Here is a 22,477-nt window from a genome sequence, read left to right as displayed (position 1 = left end):
TTTACAATGACAGCCTACACGGGCCAATTGTGCACTGCCCTATGGGACACCCAATCACGGCTGGTTGTGACGCCTCTAGCACTGAGATGCAGTCTTAGACAGCTACGCCACTCGGGAGCCCACTGTTCCTACGCAGGCCTCCAGTAGATCCTATCAGAGAGGAAAAGGCAAAGCAAGAGATTTCACTGTCCAAAGCATTTCTATGGGCTTATTTTGGACAACAACTCCCATTGTTAGGGCGGAGACATGAGCGTCTCGTCATTATATACAAATCTTGAGTCTAGTAGGCAGCCGCTTCTTTCCCCATACTCAGCTGCTGAGGCAGCCATTATGTATGCCCTATTTAGAGTTAGTCAAGTGAAAGGGGATTGTGTGAGGGCTACAGCATGGTAAGAACCTTAAGTGAATTAATACAGTGGTGCAGATTAAAAAAAGTACACAAATTAGTGTTTTCTTAGAAAAATGAAAATATATTCTCATGAGGTAATTCTCTAAAAATTGAGGTAAGAATTTGCATAGTATCACTTCCATAAATGTGTACACACCCGAGGCAGTATGAGCACAATGCCAACAAACATATCGGGTGGAAATGTGCTTTGAATTCTCCCTAAAAGGTGAATCTAGAGATGAACAGCATTTAGATTGAGAGCAGTTAAGCTAGTACCAGCATGGAGATCTCTCAAACCCACAGCTTCAAACCCACAGCAAGGATCTACTTGTGTCAGTCTGTATAATGTAAGTATAAAATAGCCAGAGCCAACTATATTGTGTGAACACATATGCTGGTATACACACACAGGAGAGACGGGTCAGACCTGCTGGTGACTCCAAACAACTAGAGGGGGAAGGAATCAATTACAAAACCATAAAAATCTAACAGTCAGTGGCCCTGCTTCTTTTTGTTTTTTGAACATAACTTTAGTGAAACATCCTCGATGTCCGAGTATACAAAAATACATTCAATATTCTAAATGCTGGCCGGGGTAGGACTGCATTTCAGTCTGCTACAAAGAACTGATACAAAAATAGATATGTTCTGATAACGAAGGGCACTTATGACTGCTGTAGGGATACCAACCAAAAGTTAGGTGGCAACAGGCCTAAAAACACCAGCACCACTGAAGACATCTACATTCTGAAGACAGAGGGCAGCATTCAGCTAAAAACAAACATCCCTTTGGAAACTGGTTATAAAATAGATTTTCCAAAACCAGTCAAAGAATATATCATGCAAATGTTCTGTAGTTGTTTTTGGAGAAGCTGAGATACTTTTTAAATGTTTCCCCTCGTGCTTTGGCGTGAGGTCAGTAGTCAATTATGAACCATTTCCTGACCGACTGGACTTACTACAGAGAGCGATACCAAAGATGGTGGATAAATTAAGATGTCCCACTCAGGCTGTTAATCTTTTCTTTTTTTAAATGTCACCGTTCCGGTCCACTTAAGTGGTGGCTCTCCCACAGGCACCAATGCATAAGCAGCTGGGTCTGGTCTGCTTAGTTCATTGACTGTATATGAACCAGAAAATAGGAGCGGGGGAGGTGTCTCGCTTCCCGTTACGTCTCTGGCGAAACTAAAGGGGTTAAACTCTAAAGACTATTTATGGAGGGAATTATCTGTTTCAGTCTACATTCCAGTTGAGAATTTGACTGACTGTGACATCCCTTAGTCAACTGTCTAAAGTGGCTGTGAGAAACATTTTAGTTGATTCAAATCGTTTGAGAAAAATAAAAACACAGCACAGAAGAGCAGAAGGTTGACACCTGAATAAATCTGAACTACAGATTACAGTCACACCTGGCCAAAGTCTGTCTCTACTCCTGTAAAGGCGTGTCTATAATACAACGCACAACTTGGCTGATACTCTTGATAAAATAAACCTGTACACTATCAAAACACATTTTCCTTTTTTTAAACCCATATAAACAACATGTACAAGAAATTCACAAAGACAAAAAGAAATAAAAAAGATTGTGTCTTTTAGAAAAATAAATGATAAAATGATCATTCCTCCCCCCAGAGGAGATAAAATGAACACAAAGAAAGAGCATGAGAGAGGGGGGGTTGAGATGTTTTGGTGGTAATGCTGATGATGTCATGTCACTGGACTGCTGAGGTACAAAGGAGGAGGGTTTGGGGCGGGGCTCAGTGGGTCCTGGTCCTATAGCGGCCTGTCTTTGTCCTGAGTGAAGCGCTGCGTGTAGAAGAGTATGTAGGCCTGGGCACCACACACCTCCTCCACAGAACACACGTTCAGCTTAGAGTCATTACAGTGGACCCAGAACCCTGACAGAGGGAGAAGGAGAAGAGAGAAAGGGTATTAGATGTAGGTCAATTCCAAGAAAATGTATCAAGAGAAGGTTGTGTGTGTCACCTTTGTATTTGTAATCTTTTACATAAAAATGTATTTTGTGTGTGAGTGAGATGTTCTTACTTCCTTCTTTGTTGTAGCAGTAGGCAGTGTAGTGGCCAGAGCCGAAGCCCTTCCCATGATGCATCACCACAGCGGACAGTTCGTACAGGAAGTGTTTGGGGCTCGGAGAACCGGCGGGGGAGGGACTGGAGCATGGCGAGCCCTTGGGGGAGGGGTCTCTGCAGCAGTATGGCTCCATGTTGAGGAGCTGGTCAAAGCTGACGTGGACCCCGATCTTCTCCCTGTGGTTTCTCCCAGACCACCTGATGACCAATCACAAGCACATCAACAGACCAAATCACCAAATAAGACCGCTAGGGTGTTTCAAATGCATGGTTGTGTTATGGTTCTTGAGCAATTGTTATGTGCTCAATGGTAACCTGCAGTGTTTGAGGTGCATTGGTGTGTTATAGTCATTTTGTGGTCATAATGAGGTCAGTACCTGAAGCGTTTGAGGTGCAGGCGCAGGACCTGAGGCAGTTTGTGAACCATCAGCTGTTTCTGAGCTTCAGTCAGGATGACAGGCTTGGAGGAGAACCTCCGCCGCTTACCTGGAGACAAGAGTGAGCATTAACCCACACTGTAATACTCAACTTGCACACTAGAGGGACACCTCAGACAGGGCTAGAGTAGTGAGGAGTTGAGCGTGTGGAAATCCCACTCATGGAGCAGTGCTTACCTCCTTGAAAGAGAATATGCCAGGCCTATTGAGCCAAAACCAATGATGGCCTATTGTATAGATAATAGAATGAAAATGAACAAAACATTTAACCCAGAGTCTTATCCCTGTCTAAGCCGGGTGAGGTTCGGGTGGTTTTACTACGGTAACCCCGGGCGTCACGGGCTCATTTAGCATTTTAAGACCCGTTGGACTATAACAAAAATATATTATAATTTTTATTTATTTTATTTTTAAATTGGGGACCTTACTTCTATTAGCCCATACAAATGCATTGAATAACATTCAATACATGGAACAGATAGTTCCACAAAAAATATCAAAATAAAATTTGTTTTGAAGTGTCTGTCCTATATCTGAGAGATAAGATCAGGAAACATTTGTTATTATTATATATACATTTTTACATGTATTTAACCCCTTATTCTTTACACTAAACAGTCTCCATATATACTTCCATTCATTTTTTCACCTGGTACCGTGGGACCTTTAGACGAGTCGTGGGGCCTGTGGGCGTCTTAGAGCAAAACAACCAACCGGTTCTTGAGAGTCTCACCTTTGCACCGAAGGGTCATATTAGTGTGTAACCCAAACTGTTTGGATGCTACAGACAGAAGTTGGCAGATGGCTGTACCGACTTCAGACGAGTCCAAAGCCGTTTGTGGGGGTCGTAGAGCAAAACGGAGAACACCATCATGTTCGTGAGAGGGGTCATAATAGTTTGAGCGCCAAACCGTTCACACACTACAGACAATTGTGTGTGAAGACCAATTTTCGGGATATCTCATGGTGAGAAACACCGCTCTAGCTCTGTCACCTCTCACCGCAGATGCAGAAATGCGACATAGGCAGATGCAGTGGATGGAGACACAACCAATGCAAAAAAACATATCTAGCTTAATTAACCTGTTAGGGCTAGGGGGCAGTATTTGCACGGCCGGATAAAAAAACGTACCCGATTTAATCTGGTTACTACTCCTGCCCAGTAACTAGAATATACATATACTTGTTTGATTTGGATAGAAAACACCCTAAAGTTTCTAAAACTGTTTGAATGGTGTCTGTGAGTATAACAGAACTCATATGGCAGTCAAAACCCTGAGACAAATCCTGACAGGAAACTGAAATCTGATGTGTGGATATCACTTCAAACATTTGCCATTGAAACACACAGGGGCTTGTGATTCATTTAGCACTTCCTATGGCTTCCACTAGATGTCCCCAGTCTTTACAAAGTGGTTTGAGTCTCCTACTATCAAAATTGACTGAAAGAGAGGATGTTTATCTTGGTCACAGGGGATGGGCCATTACCATTGTGACGTCGGCGCCCATGGGTACTCTCCCTTTTCGAAACGTTTTGAAAGACAATGCAACCGTCCCAATGGAATATTATTGAAGCCCTGGTTGAAAAAGCCCCTAAAGATTTATGTTATACAACGTTTGACATGTTTGAACGAACCTAAATATATATTTTTTTCTCATTCCTGACGACAAGTCAGACGCACACGGTACATTTTCACTAGCCTTCGGAGCGCACTAACACTATTGGGACATATATTATTAACTTTTTTGAACAAAACTACATTTGTTATGGACCTGGGATTCCTAGAAGTGCCTTCTGATAAAGATAATCAAAGGTAAGGGATTATTTACAATAGTATTTTTGATGGTTGATCGTTCCAAGATGGCTCCAACATTTATAGCCTAGACTTTTTTTCTGGGCATACCACGTCGTTTATTGCAAAGTGTGATTTCCCAGTAAAGTTATTTTTAAATCTGGCAAAGAGATGGCATTCAAGACATGTTAATCTATAAGTCTTTGAATGACAATATTACATTTTAACAATGTTTTCGAATAGTAATTTTGTAAATTGTAGCGCTGATTCATCGGAAGCATTTGAGGGAAAAGATTTTCTGAACGTCATGCGCCGATGTAAAATGCTGTTTTTATATATAAATATGAACTTTATCGAACAAAAAATGCATGTGTTGTGTAACATGATGTCCTAGGAGTGTCATCTGATGAAGGTTGTCAAAGGTTAGTGCTGCATTTAGCTGTGTTTTGGGTATTTGTGATGCATGCTAGTTGCTTTGAAAATGGCTGTGTGATTATTTCTGGCTGGGTACTCTGCTGACATAATCTAATGTTTTGCTTTTGCTGTAAAGCCTTTTTGAAAATCGGACAACGTGGTTCGATTCAGGAGAGGTGTATCTATAAAACGGTGTAAAATAGTCATATGTTTGAGAAATTGAAGTTATAGCATTTATGAGGTTTTGCATTTAGCGCGACGCGATTCCACTGGCTGTTGATTAGGGTGGGACGCAAGCGTCCCACTGGCCCAGACAGGCTAAACTGAGATTTTTATGGGGACTTTTGTATTATGCTAATTAGATCTCCACAGGGCGTGGATATCGACCTTAGGGGGTTTAAGAGATAAATACTTATAAATACTTTGCTACAATGACACACTTAGCTAGCTACCAACCTCGTTCCTTTCTGTTAGCATGTGTACGTACTAAGTCGGGATACCTGTCTTTTCAGATTCCACAGTGATTCTTTAGTTGTGGACACTACATCACTGCACTCCCTCTCTTGCTCTTGCTCCTCCTCATCTTTGTAAGGCACCTTAATTTTTCACCTGTGTGTTTTATCAGTTCCTTTCTGAAAATATTTAGCATACTAGATAACAGTAACTAAAGCAAGGGGATAAAGCAGCACACAAGTAGACTACAAATGCATGCTGGTCCGGGCATGCCCTGAGCTTGTGAAGTGAGCGCTACTGGAGCAAAATTGGAGTGGGCGAGAAGGCCGACGCTCCAGCCTTTGGGAAACTCGCTCCACGCTCCAGTCAAATTTAGTACGCTCCGCTCACATGCTCTGGACAGGGCTATGTGAATACTCAGTCTAACTATAGCACTGGATGGTAGTCTGACATGCAGAGACAGAAAAATCGAGAAAACGAACTGCTTTGGCAAAATTATTGTACCTCTAACAATCATACCATTGAATGAATGTGTGTGCTCACTGTGTACATTTGTGTATGTGTGCCTCTGTCACTCACTGTTGCACTGGTCGCAGGCATAGATGTTGCCCTCCAGGGCTTCGGTCTCTGTGAACTTGGCCAGCATCTCCGTCAGCTGGCACGAGACCTGCGCTGCGCTCTCCCGGCTGTTGCTGTGGTAACGCTCGGGGAACTCCAGCGATAGGTCCCAGAAGGGTTCCACCGTGTTGGAGCGGTGGTCACATGCTAGACAAGTCACCTGGTGGAGGGGGAAGAGAAGCGAGAGAAAGAGGTATGGCAGAGAGAGAGAGAGGGAGAAGGAGAGAGTTGGGGGGGGCGAAAGAGTGAGAGGAGGGAGAAAGTGAGGATGAAAGAGAGTTGTGTGAAGGCAAGCCAAGGGCAGCTGAGCTAACTAACGCAGTCGCACACACAGGAACTGGATTGTCTGAGATACACAGCTTTAGAAACATTGCCCCCACACTCACACCCTTGTTAGGAAAGAGCAGGTGTTGGTGTACGCTCAGAGAACTCAAGACACTCCTTTCACACACCAAAGCAGAAAGTACACACGTTCAGTCACACTCACTCACTTTCGGGTTAATCAATTTGAATTCAATCACTTTTAGATAGCATCCCTTTTGATTTAAACAAACCTTTCCATACATGTTTGGCCATGGAAGAAGTGGTCTGAAATGGACTTTTGGACCTGAAAACATTCATGAGATAAAAGGTGTTCAAAGTTTTGCATACCCCACCCTATAGGGTGAGACATCCATGTCTTTATCACTGGAAAAGATAAATGGTTGAGTTTGATATAATTTAAAATGCTTACAAACAGGTTTGTGAAACTATTTTATAATTTCTTGAAAAATATTTTGTCCATTAAAATAACATCAAATTGATCAGAAATACAGTGTAGACATTGTTAACGTTGTAAATAACCTTGAAGGCCAGCATCCCGTTTCTTGGCAATTTCTCACATGGAATAGCCTTCCTTTCTCAGAACAAGAACAGACTGACGAGTTTCAGAAGAAAGTCTTTGTTTGTGGCCATTTTGAGCCTGTAATCGAACCCACAAATGCTGATGCTCCAGATACTCAACTAGTCTAAAGAAGAACAGTTTTATTGCTTCTTTAATCAGAACAACAGTTTTCAGCTGTGCTAACATAATTGCAAACAGGTTTTCTAATGATCAATTAGCCTTTTAAAATGATCAACTTGGATTTGCTAACACAACGTGCCATTGGAACACAGGAGTGATGGTTGCTGATAATGGGCCTCTGTACGCCTATGTAGATATTCCATTAAAAATCAGCCGTTTCCAGCTGCAATAGTCATTTACAACATTAAATCAATTTGATGTTATTTTAATTGACAAAAAATTTGCTTTTCTTTAAAAAACAAGGACATTTCTAAGTGACCCCAAACTTGTCAAATAGTACCCGCAAAACACCAATCTCAACGTCAGCAGTGAAGAGGCGACTCTGGGATGCTGGCCTTCTAGGCAGAATTGCAAAGAAAAACCCATATCTTAGACTGGCCAATAAAAATAAAAGATTAAGATGGGCAAAAAAACACAGACACTGGACAGAGGAAGATTGGAAAAAAGTTATGGACAGACGAATCTAAGTTTGATGTGTTCGGATCACAAAGAACATTCGTGAGACGCAGAAAAAAATGAAAAGATGCTGAGGAGTGCTTGACGCCATCTGTCAAGCGTGGTGGAGGCAATGTGATGGTCTGGGGGTGCTTTGGTGGTGGTAAAGTGGGAGATTTGTACAGAGTAAAAGGGATCTTGAAGAAGGAAGGCTATCACTCCATTTTGCAACGCCATACCATACCCTGTGGACGGCGCTTAATTGGAGCCAATTTCCTCCTACAACAGGACAATGACCCAAAGCACAGCTCCAAACTATGCAAGAACCATTTAGGGAAGAAGCAGTCAGCTGGTATTGTCTATAACCCGTTTGAGCCATTGTGGGAGCAGCTTGACCGTATGGTACGTAAGAAGTGCCCATCAAGCCAATCCAACTTGTGGGAGGTGTTTCAGGAAGCATGAGGTGAAATCTCTCCAGATTACCTCAACACATTGACAACTAGAATGCCAAAGGTCTGCAAGGCTGTATACATTTTTTTATTTTTATGATTTAACCATGAAAAAGCCCATTGAGACCCAGAGTCTATTTTTCAAAGGAGACCTGGCCAAGAAGGCAGCAACAATCAATACATTACATCAATTAAAACATACAACATGATCCAGCCTAAAAAAAAGCGTTTACACTCCTCTGTAAGAGTCTCCCATCAATATTTTAAATTCATTCAGTGGCACTAACATATCCAGATGAAGCATGGATTGTAGACTATTCCATGTGTCTGGTGCACAAGAAGAGAAGGCAGTCTTGCCTAATACTGTGAATGTCCTGGGGACTTCTTTGGGATAGGGGGCGGTATTTTGACGTCCGAATGAAAAGCGTTCCCAAAGTAAACTGCCTGCTACTCAGGCCCAGAAGCTAGGATATGCATATAATTGGTAGATTTGGATAGAAAACACTCTAAAGTTTCTAAAAAAACAGTTAAAATAATGTCTGTGAGTATAACAGAACTGAAACGGCAGGCGAAACACCGAGGACAAACCCCCCGCCCCACCAAAAAAAAATCACCCCACCACTGATTTCAATGGCTGGTACTTTAAAAATAGGGTGAAATCGTGCCCTATTGCAGTTCCTAGGGCTTCCACTAGATGTCAACAGTCTTTAGAAAGAGTTTCAGGCTGGTTTTTGGAAAAATTAGCCAGAAATCGTAGTATTTCTAGGTGGCTCCCATTTTGGCTGTAGTGTTTACAAGTGCGTGAATGAGAGCGTGTTCTTTGGTATTTTTCTCCGGTAAAGACAATAACGATTCTCCGTCTTAAATTTGATCGTTTATTTGCGTATTTGGGTACCTAAGGTTTGATTATAAACGTTGATAGACTTGTTTGGATAAGTTTATTGGTAACGTTTGGGATTCATTTTGTATGCATTTTTGAAGGAGGGAAACCGAATGGATTATTGACTGAAGCGCACCAGCTAAACTGAGTTTTTATGGATATAAAGAAGGACTTCATCGAACAAAAGGACCATTTGTAATGTAACTGGGACCTTTTGGAGTGCCAACAGAAGAAGATCTTCGAAGGTAAGGCATAAATGATATCGCTATTTCTAACTTTCGTGTCGCAACTCCCTGGTTGAAAATGATTTGTTATGCATTTGTGTGCTGGGCGCTGTCTTCACATAATTGCATGGTTTGCTTTCGCCGTAAAGCCTTTTTGAAATCTGACATGGCAGCTGGATTAACAACAAGTTAAGCTTTATTTTGATGTATTGCACTTGTGATTTAATTTAAGTTTAATATTTATAGTCATTTAATTTGAATTTGGCGCTCTGCAATTTCACCGGAAGGTGTCGAAATGGGACGCTAGCGTCCCACTGATCTGCAAGAAGTAAAGTAGCAACCACCTAGCAGACCGGGTATTGTAACTGTTGGTGGTGAAGGAGACCAGACTACAGAGGTAAAGAGGGAGTTTATCCAAAGGGCTTTGTAGATGAACACATACAACTGTATCTTTCTGCGCATATAAAGTGAGGTCCAACCTACCATGTGGTACAATGTGCAATGGTGGGTGAGTGACTTGGCATTTGTAATAAAGCGCAAGGATGCATAATAAACAGAGTCCAGTCTCTGTATGACAGAGGAGGTTGCATGCATATACAACAAGTCACCATAATCAATTACAGAGAGAAAATTGGCCTGAACAAGCTTCTTTCTAGGCATAAGTGGGAAGCAAGCCTGATTACGAAAATAAAAACCCAATTTCAAGTTAAGCTTTGTCACAAGATTATCCACATGAACTTTAAAGGACAACTTGTCATCCAACCAAATACCTAGGTATTTGTAGGATGACACTTTTTTAAAGGATAAGCCACCAGATATGACAATGCTAACCTTCTGAGAGTTCTAGCTCTGGTAAAGGTCATGAATTTAGTTTTTTGTACATTCAAGACCAGTTTGAGACCATAAAGGGAGGCCTGCAGTGACTGAAAAGCAGTCTGAAGCTCTTCAACAGCCTGAACTAGAGAAGGAGCACATGAATATATGACTATATATAACTTTGCTGGTTGCATCCCATTTCCCAAATCATTAATAAAAATTGAGAACAACACAGGAGCTAAAATGGAACCCTGGGGCACAGCTCTATTCATCTCAAGAAAGCTAGACTTGTGATTGTCAGTATATACACATTGTGTTCTGTCAGAAAGATAGTTCCTAAACCAATTTACTGCCCCTTCACTGAGACCAATGTTTGAGTCTAGCTAGCAACAGTTCATGGTCAACTGAATCAAAGGCCTTTGATAAATCCACAAACAGAGCAGCAATGTTGCTTTTTATCAAGTGCATTAATGATGTCATGTACCACTGCCATAGCTGCAGTTGTGGTACTGTGCCCCGATCTAAACCCAGACTGAACCCCGCTCAGTATGTTCTTTTCAATGAAGACGTTTTTTAACTGAGTTCACTAGGGATTCATATACTTTGGCCAGCATAGGGAGTTTAGAGATGGGACAATAGTTATTAGCATCTGAGGGATCTCCACCCTTCAGCAGTGGGAGGACATAAGCTGATTTCCAAATGCTGGGCATGGAATTGGTCAAGAGACTCAAGTTGAAAATATGAGCAACAGGTTCAGTGATAATACCAGCTGCTATCTTTAAGAGGTAGGGGTCCAGGTTGTCTGGACCTGCAGACTTTTTAGTCTATAGCCTTTAGCGCTTTATAGACCTCAGTATAAGAAACAGGCTCAAAGTTAAAATGGTTCACATGAGGGCCTATATCATAGTTGACTGTAACAGAGCTTACATTAGAGGCCTGGGCCCCACCATTATCAAAAACTTCCTGATTAATCCGGTGCATTTGTTTCTTAGCGCTCTGAAGGAGGCCTTGTCAACAGGAGCATTTGTATGTCTAGCTTGAGCCCAAGAGATATTTATCTTTCTAATTAATTCTGCCAAGTTATCTGAAAACCAGGGATTGTCCCCTCCACTGATTTAAAATTTCTTCACAGGGGAATGCTTATCACAAATCAACACAAATGTCATATAAAAATAGTACCAGGCAGTGTCAACATCGGGGAATCAGACTTACTCTGTCAATATTATAGTACAGATAGATCATGTAAGAACGCTTACTCATAAACTGTCTAAAATATAACAGGGTTTGGCTTGGGTCATTTTTGTATTTCCAACACAAGCAATTGCACAGTGATCACTGACATCATTACCGAATATCCCAGCTGATGTGCATTTGTGAGGGGTATTCGTTAGTATAATGTCCAATAGCGTGGATTTGTTAGGTGCTCTGGGATTCGGTCTTGTAGGCGCATTAATTAATTGAGCGAGATTCAGAGAGTCACACAGTTCTTTAAAAGAGTCCGATATAGATCTAAGCATGTCCCAATTCAAATCTCCTAAAAGAATGAATTCAGGGTCATTTAGCTTTTGCAAGACATCAGAAAGAGAGTTAAGTGTGTCTCCCGAAGCAGCAGCAGACTACAGTGATGTGGGAGTCCACTTTAACCGCAAGCAATTCAAAATGTTTGGCTTTGGTAATCGAGAGAATTTCAGAGGTGTTAAACTCGTATTTCATATAAATTCCAAACCCCTTTACTCACCCGATCCGGTCTAAAAAGTTATTTGACAGATTTCTTTAGCCAAGTTTCTGATAAAACCATTACGTCTGCATATTCTAATCATGTCTATTTTTGGAAATAGACTTCTAACATTAACATGCAAGAGGCCAAAACCTGCTGTTTTTAAAATCATAGGGAGTCTGTAGAGATTGCATGGTATCTACCGGCCCAGGATTTGGTCGCACATTACCAGAAATCAACAATAAAAGCATAACAATATATCTCAGTTGCCCAATGCGTGAGGACTTGGTGGAGCCAGCACCATTGTCAATAAAACGAACCGAGTCTTTCGACACAGGAAATAGTTTTTGATTTTGGAAGAATGCCATCAAGTGTAGGTCCAGTTGCATTTGAGAGTGGTACAAATGTAATTGCAGAGAGAGACCAAGTGCCTGGTGGTATTGACATTGGTCTCGGAGTGTTTGCAAATTGTAGGGCATAAGGCGAAGATTATTCACTCACCCATTGATCATTCAGCCTATTTAATCCAGGATGGCATTGAGTAAAGAGCAGGCACAGTAACAGATACATAATACGGTTTTTAGAGGTATTTCAGCACAAGTGCGCAACGACCTGCAGACGTTGTGTAGAACGTAGATTTTCCCACGGCGCATCAGGTTTTCCAATCCGATCACCACTTCTCCGCTCCTAGCCTTCAGTGCGCACCTGCGCTCGCGTACCAGGCCTGCGCGCAGACAGACGCTCCTGACTCGCCGAGCTCCAACTCCAGAAAAGTATAGAAAAAAATAAAGGCCTTCTCAATCCGAAATCTTTGTACAAGTAAATTTCGTAAAAATAGACTCTAAAAATAATAGTTGTTATATACAGCACCCACCTTCACATAAAAAGTATTTGCTTCTGTAAACTGGATTAGGGCCATTAAAACTCTGATCTCAAGGATAGACTGATTGGCTAGATTGGAGAATTGCTGCAAATGGAGGATTCTTTGACGAAAGCAAAGTTTGAAGGACAATTATTATTTAAATTAAAAATCATTACTTTTAACCTTGTCAACATCTTGACTATATTTCCTACTCATTTTGCAACTCATTTCATGTATGTTTTCATGGAAAACAAAGACATCTCTATGTGACCCCAAACTTTTGAACAGTAGGGGGCGTTAGAAGTAAAAAAAAATGTCAATAACAAAACAAAAATCAAGTAATTATAAAGTAGTTTGACAACCCTTTTTGTAAACTTTAAAATGATATAACTCTCAACCATTTATCTTTTCCATTTATGAAGACATGGATGTCTCTTGGTATGATATGCAAAAGGGGTCAACTTCAAGCACTTTTACCTCGAGTGTTTTGGCATTCAGTTCCAAAAAGTCACTTTCTGAGCCATTCTACAATGGGCAAGTATGGAAGGTTTTGTTCAAATCAAAAGGGGTTCTGTCGAAAAGTTTATGAAATCAAATGGATTTACCCTAACATTAACTACTAAAATGACAGAGCTTCAGAATGTGTTGATTGGAGCCAAGCACATTTAGACGGTATCATTTCAGCATATTGTATTTTATATATATTTATTTTATATTACTATCAAGACAGAAATGTGGTAACAGTCACGCACATTGTGCAGTAAAAGCTCCCATCCAAATCGCTCCAGTAAGATCACTACTAATAAATGTAAAGACCTTTTAATCCATTTTCAATCCATTTTAAGCCATGTCTAGACTGGTGAATCGCAAAAGTGTGTGTGTTTATCAGTATAAAAGTGTGTATCAGTCTGTGTATATCTGTGTTTGGGAGAGTGTGTGCCTCTCTCTCTCTTACCTGGCTGAGGAGCTGACCGTGGAAGATGGTGTTGACTACGCTGAGCACCTGCTTGATGAGATGTCTCTGTCCGGTTGACACACCAGCGGGCGGCGTGTGAGTCCCTGTGCTCTCCAACTCGTGCTGCACCTTGTCAAGCAGCTCACACAGGAACTCCTGGGCATCCTGCTGGGCGTAGCCCCGGAAGGCTGGGATCAGCTGCCACACCGAGTGCAGCATGGCGAAGGGCGACACCAGCGCCCACTTGCCCGACCACATCACCTGGAAGAGTGTGTGCAGCTCGTGGCACAGGGAGATGTGCTTGGAGCTGGGCTCCTTGGGCTGAATCAGCTCCATGCTCCGGGCCCTGGAGGCCCCACCGCTTAGCCCAGCACCCACCTGGGGGCCTCTCCTCTGGGCCAGCGTGGAGGACGACACAGGGCCCCCGGGGCTGGGAACCACCAGCTGGCCGTGAACGGCCGAGGCCAGCAGCTCCAGGGCCTGTGTCAGATCCAGCCGGAGGAAACACTCCCTGAAGATGTGAAGGTGGCTCAGCACCTGCAGGATGGAGTTCATATAGCACGTGTTGCCTAGGTTACGCAGACCCGTGACACCCGGCGTGACAGTGTGCCGCCGTTTGAGGGGCGAGTCGCCCTGTTTGGAGGGGGCACGGCGGGGGGCCGGGGAGGGGGCAGTCCGGGCTTGGGCAGAGGAGGCTCTGGGTTTGCTTTTGGTGGAGGAAGAGGGTGTTGAGTAGCAAGAGGGTTTGGGCGCGGGGGTTTTAGGGGGGCGGCCCATTCTCTTGGGGGTGTGAGTGGCGGGGCTCTGGGTTCTTGGTCGGGGGGTCTGGGGTGTGTAAGTGGTGCTGGGGTTGCGTGTTCGTGTGGGGCAGAGGTTGACGACGGCGGCAGCAGCTCTCTGACTGGCTCTCCTCAGGCGGTGACTCTTCCTGGGTGGGGCGCTCTCCAACGCTTCTTGTAGCTGCCTCTTCAACGTCTTCCTCCTCTCCCTCAACTCCTTCCTCCTCCTCTCCTCCTCCTCTCTCTGCCTCTCCTCCTCTTCCCTCCTCTTCCCCCCTTCTGTCAGGCTGAACCAGGTGTGGAACACTCGACCCATCAGTGCCCGGCGGCGGTGCCAGAGCGCTGTGAACATGCGGTCCTCGTCCCTCAGCTGCAGTTCGCTGGATCCGCAGGGTTGGGGGGCATCGGGCGGAGCGCTAGCCGATCTCAAGGTGCGTCCTGAGCGCGTGGTGACCTCGTAGCGCTGGCTCTGGATGGCGCTGAGCGTGGAGCGCAGCAGCTTGAGGTCTCCCGTCGCATTGTCATTGAGCACGTAGTCGTCACATAGGTAGCAGAAGACATAGAGCTCATTGACCTCCATGGCCAACGGGTGGCGATGCTGCAGGAAGTGCTGCAGGGCGTGCTCCTCGATGTAGCGGCCGCATGCAACGTGGGCGCAGCCCAGGCAGGCCCACACCGACTCTGTGGTGTTGCAGTCCACGCAGTGCCACTTCTGGGGGTTGAGGATGGAGTGGTCTGGGGCCAGCCTGAGCCGCCCCACGTGCTTACACCTGTCCATCGCACACACTTGCTGGGGGGCTCAGTCCGTGTGTGTGTGTCTGTGGGTAGGCGAGTGTGGGTGTGACACGTCCACACTGGGGCTTCAGATCACCATGGCGAGCTCAGAAACTGGGTGGTCCCACGGCATGGCTTTATCTGGGGAGGAAGAGAAGAGAGACTGAGTGAGAAAGGCAGTTGTACAAAACTCTTTAAACTTCTCTAATCTCCTCTCAGTAAAGGCCTTACCCATATCGTATGAAGAGATCCTTTGTTTTACAAGATGCCTGTTAGTGAAAACAATTGTATCAAAACCTTTTTAACCCACAGCCCATTCTGGTCTTTATAATAACTTGTGGTCATGCATTTAACCAGTTAGCTCTCTAACATGGGTACTTATTGTCAAAAAAGACAGGGCAATATCCTGAATGTTGACTGCGGTGTTCAGATGTGGTTTTCTGCCATTACAGATTTCCTTCCTCTAATGTACCCTTTAAAACAGTTTGCATAACCCTGGGGGGTTAGGCACTTCCGTAGCACAGTTTGAAAACTGCTGGGGTTGGGGAATCCTGTTTTAGAGTCTCAGCTCCATCATCATCAACCCCAATGGGGCCAAAGGGAGACTTAAGCCTGGAAAACAAAGGGGGGCTGAGCTGGGAGGGTAGAGCACCCTTTGTATGTGTACAGGCAGCCTTACAGAGAGAAAGGGGCAAGAGAAGAGATGGATATAGAAAGGGAATGGAGAAAGAGATGGATAGGAAGATCAAAAGGGAAACGAAACTCGAGGATCAGAGGATGCCAGTCCCAGCTACTGTTACCCTTCCCCATGAACCAATCTATAGTATATTTAGGAGGAGAAACAGGACAAGGCCGACCCTGACTCCACAGGTCCAAGGTCTAACGGGTGTTTGTTTACCATTCAAGACTGCCTGTGTGTGATTTAAATAAGTAGCTGTTACCACTGAAGAAGTTTCTGTCTGGCATGCCCTGACTGAGTCTGTCACCATTGTACCCATTTGACTCCCACTGTTTTATATAACATTTAATCAATGCAATTGTGGTTTTATGACCATCGACATTCGTGATGCAATGCAATTGTGGTTTTATAACCATCGACATTAGTGATACATTGTTTCGTTTTTTTTCTTTTCACAATAGATCTGGTGGGCAGTTACTAGCAAGGCCATTCCTTTGCTTCTGCTTAATTTTACCCAGTCAACACTGACAAAAAGCGAGAGATGTGTTTTCAAACCAGCTAACCTAGCTAGCAAGCTTTCCCAAACGTGTTTACCATTTCACTAACATTAACTCACCCGACATTGGTAAATAATCCCCGCAAGACAACTTTGAAAACTAGTTAGCAACATTACCTAGCTAACAATGTCACCAAAATACTGGTAACTAACAGCTCCTTCTTCAATCCTTGATGTCACTATCTATCTATAGTTATAACACGACTAACGTTACTGCTGACAAGAACCTACTCGTAAACTTATCGAGGAGGATATGAAAGACTCGTGGGCGCGCTAAGGTGCCCTTGTGCTTTCTCTGTCTGGCGGCATGTATCTTCTAAATAAACACAAATCGAATATCTAGCGTAAGATAGCTAAACAATCGCTAGTAAAATAATAAAGTATCTAGCTAGTTTGTTGGCTAACGTGGTGAGTAACATAGCTAGCTACATGGCTAGCAGCAACCAAGCTAATATTGTCAAGCCAAGTCTAAATACGTTAGGGGTCAATGCGTCAGGGTTTGAATTGTTTATCAAACATGCTAGTTAGTTTTCAGAGGAATGTGTACACCATTACAACTGACACGAATTGTAAGAAAGGCGAAAATTGAAAAAGTACCATACCTATCCTTCACGGCACTTATTCCTCTGGTACTAAAACGGTCGCCATCTTGTATCTACTCTTGTCGCGTGGTGTTGGCTCGAGCACGTCCGCGGTAGGGTAGCGTCAAGTGTCCGTTGCCTGGCTCAAGGTAGAGACTCTCCTAACATCAGATCTAGGATCAGATTATTCTACCCCAACTCTAAACGTTATCATTGAGGTGATTAGAAAACATCTGACTTTGTATCAGTGGTTAGGGGCAACCTCTAACCTACTCAGCACAGATGGCACAATTTTGTGACATAATCTCAGGATATTGTCATGTCAAATTCATGAAGCCAGGCCTACACAACACAATCAGAGAAAATATTTGACATAAAAGTGAAGTGGTCCTTCACATTCTATTAAGCACATTCTGCTGTTGAGTATGACATATAGAGTACTGTTTGGCACTGCAAATGGCCTATTTACCTTTTTCTACACCAGTAAGGCTACTAATAAAGCAACCCAATAACACGTTTTTTTTCTTCCTATCACTGCTTCTGGAAAAACAATTACATTCAAAACGTATCAATGCCACAAGATGGCAGTGATGTATCAATCAATGTTCAAGTTGTGCGTGAGAATACGTTGCAAACATTGCATGTGAGAGTATTAGGTGTGCGTATGTATGTTGGGGGGGATGCAGGTGTAGGGCTCCATGCTGGTTAATGAGGGCATTGGGGGCTGAAGGCACACACTATAGAGATGGTTTCAGACTGGGTGTCTAACATTAAAACCCAGAACTCCTGAGACATAAGTCTTATACATGCTAACCACAACCTGAGCCTAGGACTGACTCACTCAAATATACCCAATGTTCCCAAACTCTGTCAGCAGCTCTGGCCTCATGTGGAAAATGTCCTGACACAGTGAATGTGAGGATGAGGGGATACAGTCAAGAGACATTGCCAACCGTCACTCTGCATGAAAAGGGGTACTGAGAGAGAGGATTGTTGATCACTAAACAGAAAAATGAAAAGAATATGCACATGTAACCAGTGACTGGGTTCACACACAGGAATACAGTGTGACCCCTAGGTGACCTCTAGGATGACAGGGTGTGTTACCGAGAGACAGGTGTCAATCAGTGTTGTGGAGCAGGAGGAAAGCCAATATAAACACACTGTATATCACACACACACACACACACACACACACACATATGATCAATGTCTCGCTCACTGATCCCCTCTGATATGGAGAAGGGCTTAGCTTTCAGCAGTACCACAGGTGTGTGAGTGAGTGAGTGAGTGAGTGAGTGAGTGAGTGAGTGAGTGAGTGAGTGAGTGAGTGAGTGAGTGAGTGAGTGAGTGAGTGAGTGAGTGAGTGAGTGAGTGAGTGAACGGTGAGTGTTTGTGTGTCTGTGTGTGTGTGGACGTGTTTAACTATACTTGTGGGGACCAGAAGAATAGTAAACCAACTGGGGACATTTTGTTAGTCCCCACAAGGTCAAATGCCATTTCTAGGGGGTTTAGGGTTAAGTTTAGAATTTGTGTTAGGGTTAGAATTAGTGTTAGGGTTAGGAACTAGGGTTAGTTTTAGGGTTAGGAGCTAGGTTTAGTTTTTGGGGTTAGGGTTAAGGTTTGGGATAAGGGTTAGGTTTAGAGGTTAGGGAAAATAGGATTTTGAATGGGACTGAATTTTGTGTCCCCACAAAGTTAGTTATACAAGACTGTGTGTGTGTGTGTGTGTGTGTGTGTGTGTGTGTGTGTGTGTGTGTGTGTGTGTGTGTGTGTGTGTGTGTGTGTGTGTGTGTGTGTGTGTGTGTGTGTGTGTGTGTGTGTGTGTGTGTGTGTGTGTGTGTGTGTGAGAAAGAGGTGCATGTGTGTGTAGATCTGTCATCCGATTCCTGTTGAATCACTGTTTTTCTCCTTCTTTGTCCCGCGGCCCTAACTGAGTCTTCATGTCCACACATGTTCCCTCCCACACCCCTCTCACTCCCTCTTTCTCTCTCCTCTCCATCGCTCCTTCTCTCGCCCACACTCTACATACTCCACAAACCAAACATAAACACACACACACACCTCCTGTCTGTATTGAAAAAGGTGAATACTATAGCTCTGTGAAAGTTCTATATAGTGGCGGTTTGTGGAAAGTGAAAACACAGGTGCTGATGGGTGAGAGGAAATGTTTTACAACCAGTAAATAAATACATTCCCCATAATTATGGTTTATGTTTGTAGCATTTATGTGTTCATTGGTACATGTCTTAATGGTTTATGTCTGTCTGCTTGCCTGTCTGCCTGCCCACCCGTCTGTCTGTCTGTCAGCACCTTTCTCTTGCGTGTCACTCGCTGTGTCACTCACTCTGTGTACATGTTGTTGTAATAGGTGGATGACATCAGGGGCTCATTTTCTTGGAAGTATCATAATCACAAGTTGTGTCTCAATCACCCTGCTGTGTCAACAAGGCCCAGTTCTGGCTTCTTTTGATGTAGGATACTTTTGATAAAGAAGTGTTCCTGCATGTGTGTGTGAATGTGTGTGTGTGTGTGTGTGTGTGTGTGTGTGTGTGTGTGTGTGTGTGTGTGTGTGTGTGTGTGTGTGTGTGTGGTGTGTGTGTGTGTGTGTGTGTGTGTGTGTGTGTGTGTGTGTGTGTGTGTGTGTGTGTGAATGGTTTGATAGATACATAGGACAGAATAGCTGTGGTATTTTTAGGATCAGTGATTGAGACTCTGAGTTGATAGTTCCAGTCAGGTTTCCCTTCTCTTCATTGCCTCTCTAACTGAATCAGGAGCGGATAGGATAAGACCACATAATGCTCATTCCCTCTCAGTAGGGCATCTCTCCCTTTCCCCATCCTGTCTCCTCCTTATACATGAAACAGGTCTGGGATCAGGCTGGTGTGTGTCTCCCCTGTTCTCCTCTTTTCTCCTTTCTCTTGACCCACATTGTCCTCTTTCCCCACCCCCTATTTCTCCCTCCCATCTCTCCGTTTTCCTGTCTCTCTATCCCCTTATACAACACAGCGGTCTGGGTGGATGTTACACAAGGTGCCAGGTAGCCTAGCATTTAAGAATGTTAGGCCTGTAATCGAAAGCTTGCTGGTTCGAATCCCCGAGCTTACTAGGTGCTAAAAAATATGTCAATGTGCCCTTGAGCAATGCACTTAACCCTAATGAACAGACACTGTATACACACAGAGACCAAACACACACACATACTAGTCAACCTTCTCACATCATACACTCCTCAGTCCCACGAGCGGAGGAGAGAGAGCGAGATGGAGGGCAGTAGCTGATATGGATGTGTTGTGTGATCCAGCTGCAGTAGTCAGGTCCCACAGATGTCAATTCAATGTTGGTGCAACACTGGTTGAAGAAACGTTGATTCAACCACTGTGTTCCCAGTGGGGGGGGTGTGGCTCACTGTGGTGTCTCTGTTCCAAGGGCAGTTCAGTTCCCCATGGCCTTGACTCTTGACCCACACCTCTGCCTCCCACTCCTGTGATCTCCCCAAGTGTGCAGGGTCACCATAGTAGGTTGTGAACTCTGACCTGACCAGGAGTGGAGCTGGACTACCCACACCTGGCATGTGTGGAATACCTCGGCACCTTCAGCTCATCCACGTCAATCTGACGAGAACGCCAGGAATGGTCCGGAATGCCGCAGCAATCACCCTCTCCCTCAAGCCAAACATTCTGTCTGCTCTCCCATCTCTCTGTTATGGTCAACATTCCCTGAGTCTGTGTGAATGTGGTCAGTGTTTTGGGAGAGGGGGAGTGGTGTATTATTACCTAATCTGGTGAGGGAGAGATAGACAGGAGGAGGAGCAGGAGAGAAAGGAAGGATGATATGGATATTTTCATCAAACTAATCTGAGGTATTCCAAGGCTCCTGATGGAGAAATCTAGCTATGTTGTTTTAGAGTCTATAAACAGTAGTCGGTATGTGTGCGTGCGTGTGCTTTCACTTATCGGTCTTGTGTCCTCACTAACCCGGAGTACAAGGTTTTTTCCACAGTGAAGAAATCTAAAGAAAATGTAATGCCTCAACATTTGACCGGAATGACATTATTACATTAACACATCATCAAATAAAGAGAGAGGACATCATCATATTTCTATAGATATATACAAGTAATACTGTACAGGAGCAGACATAGGAAGGAATAGAGATGAATTCAGGGCTCTGTAGGTCACAGCAGTATTACATATTGGGAGGTAATATGTGTATTGTCATATATATATACATATATATATATATATATATATATATATTATATATATATATATATATATATATATATATATATATATATTCAGTGGTGTATGTTGTTGTGATAGGACTGTTTTTATCAGGAACCCCTCCACAAGAGATGCTACATCTCTATAGGTTATCCTGCCCAAATGTCAGAGTCAAAAATGGATGAGTTGGACTGAAGCTGGATGGATTTGTGCTCATCAGACACGCAGCCACACACACAGACAGAGTTCACAACACACATACACATTCGCAAACACACCTGGACTCAACCACCTGTAGTGGCATGCATGGCTTATTCAACATCATTCTGTATGTACACATCTGTGTCTGTTACACAGCTGGACAGACAGTTTGTTGTAACAGAACACATCGGGGAATGAGGCATAGGTCACCATCCACCACAAGCCTTCCTACAGGGGTCACAAGGGGTCAAATGTGTCCTTCTGTTGTCCAGTCTTGAGGTCAACCCATGATCCTATTGGCCCTTCTGCCATGGGCTAAAGTGCTAGAGAGAGGGAGTGGCTGGGTGTGTATGTGTGCTTGGAAGAGAGGGCCGAACTGTCACTCAAACCGAGGCTCATAGAGTGTGTGTATGTTCTCTCTGCCAGCCACACACTCTTATTGGCCCAGGGCAGATAGGGGTGGGCGTTTATAGTCTGTTTAGTCCCCACCTCAATAAGACAATTCCCCCTCCAGAGAAGGCAAAAACAAATGAATGGCAGTGTCTTCTTTCTCCATCTATTAGTCAGTCTGTCCAACTCCCAGTGTCCTCCAGTCTGTTTACCAGGTGCAGTCTTTCTTCATTAGTGTGAGGACCTTGCGTCCAATACTGGCTCTCCAGGGCTTGACGAAGCTCTTCATGTTGACGATAAGACGGTTCTGCTTCCTGTCTGCATGGCCTGCCACCAAGTACTCCCCACCTAAGTAGTCAAAGCATAAACAGAGACATCATTAGCTCAGCAGCCCTGTGTGTGTGTGTGTGTGTGTGTGTGTGTGTGTGTGTGTGTGTGTGTGTGTGTGTGTGTGTGTGTGTGTGTGTGTGTGTGTGTGTGTGTGTGTGTGTGTGTGTGTGTGTGTGTGTGTGTGTGTGTGTGTGTGTGTGTGTGTGTGTGCATGCGTGCGTAAGTAAGTAACTGTGCGTGTGTGTGTGCACACGTGTGCCTGTGAATGCGTGTGTGCATAGGTGTGTGTGTGTGAGACTGGCCTGGGTTGAGGATGGGGCAGGTGCAGCCCCGTGCGGTCCAGGACTCTGGGTAGAGTGTGACTCGT

The 22,477-nt window shown here is 44.0% G+C and overlaps 2 protein-coding genes across 2 annotated transcripts in view; both read right to left on the bottom strand.

Moving 5' to 3' along the window:
* Positions 1-443: 443 nt before the first annotated feature.
* LOC106576294 (ubiquitin carboxyl-terminal hydrolase 44) lies at positions 444-17,160 on the bottom strand. The gene is made up of 6 exons (XM_014153384.3): positions 16,985-17,160; positions 13,595-15,288; positions 6,155-6,353; positions 2,856-2,964; positions 2,435-2,676; positions 444-2,286 (listed from the first exon to the last, which is right to left on the bottom strand). The coding sequence occupies exons 2-6, from the start codon at positions 15,149-15,151 to the stop codon at positions 2,162-2,164; spliced, it is 2,232 nt and encodes a 743-aa protein (XP_014008859.1). The 5' UTR covers positions 15,152-15,288; positions 16,985-17,160; the 3' UTR covers positions 444-2,161.
* A 4,087-nt stretch (positions 17,161-21,247) lies between these two features.
* LOC106576334 (netrin-4) overlaps positions 21,248-22,477 on the bottom strand; it is a 43,250-nt gene continuing 42,020 nt past the window's right edge. Inside the window, exons 9-10 of the mRNA XM_045699908.2 lie at positions 22,413-22,477; positions 21,248-22,128 (exon numbers count right to left, since the gene is read on the bottom strand). The exon at positions 22,413-22,477 is cut by the window's right edge and continues 109 nt beyond it. Of these exons, the coding sequence (XP_045555864.2) occupies positions 21,989-22,128; positions 22,413-22,477 (205 nt within the window). The 3' untranslated portion in view covers positions 21,248-21,988. The remainder of the gene's footprint in view (positions 22,129-22,412) is intronic.

This window comes from Salmo salar, chromosome 17, assembly GCF_965601325.2.
Source record: "Salmo salar chromosome 17, fSalSal1, whole genome shotgun sequence".
Taxonomy (NCBI): domain Eukaryota; kingdom Metazoa; phylum Chordata; class Actinopteri; order Salmoniformes; family Salmonidae; genus Salmo; species Salmo salar.
The sequence above is the reverse complement of the archived record's forward strand: the minus strand, read 5'-3'. Positions and strand labels throughout refer to the sequence as shown.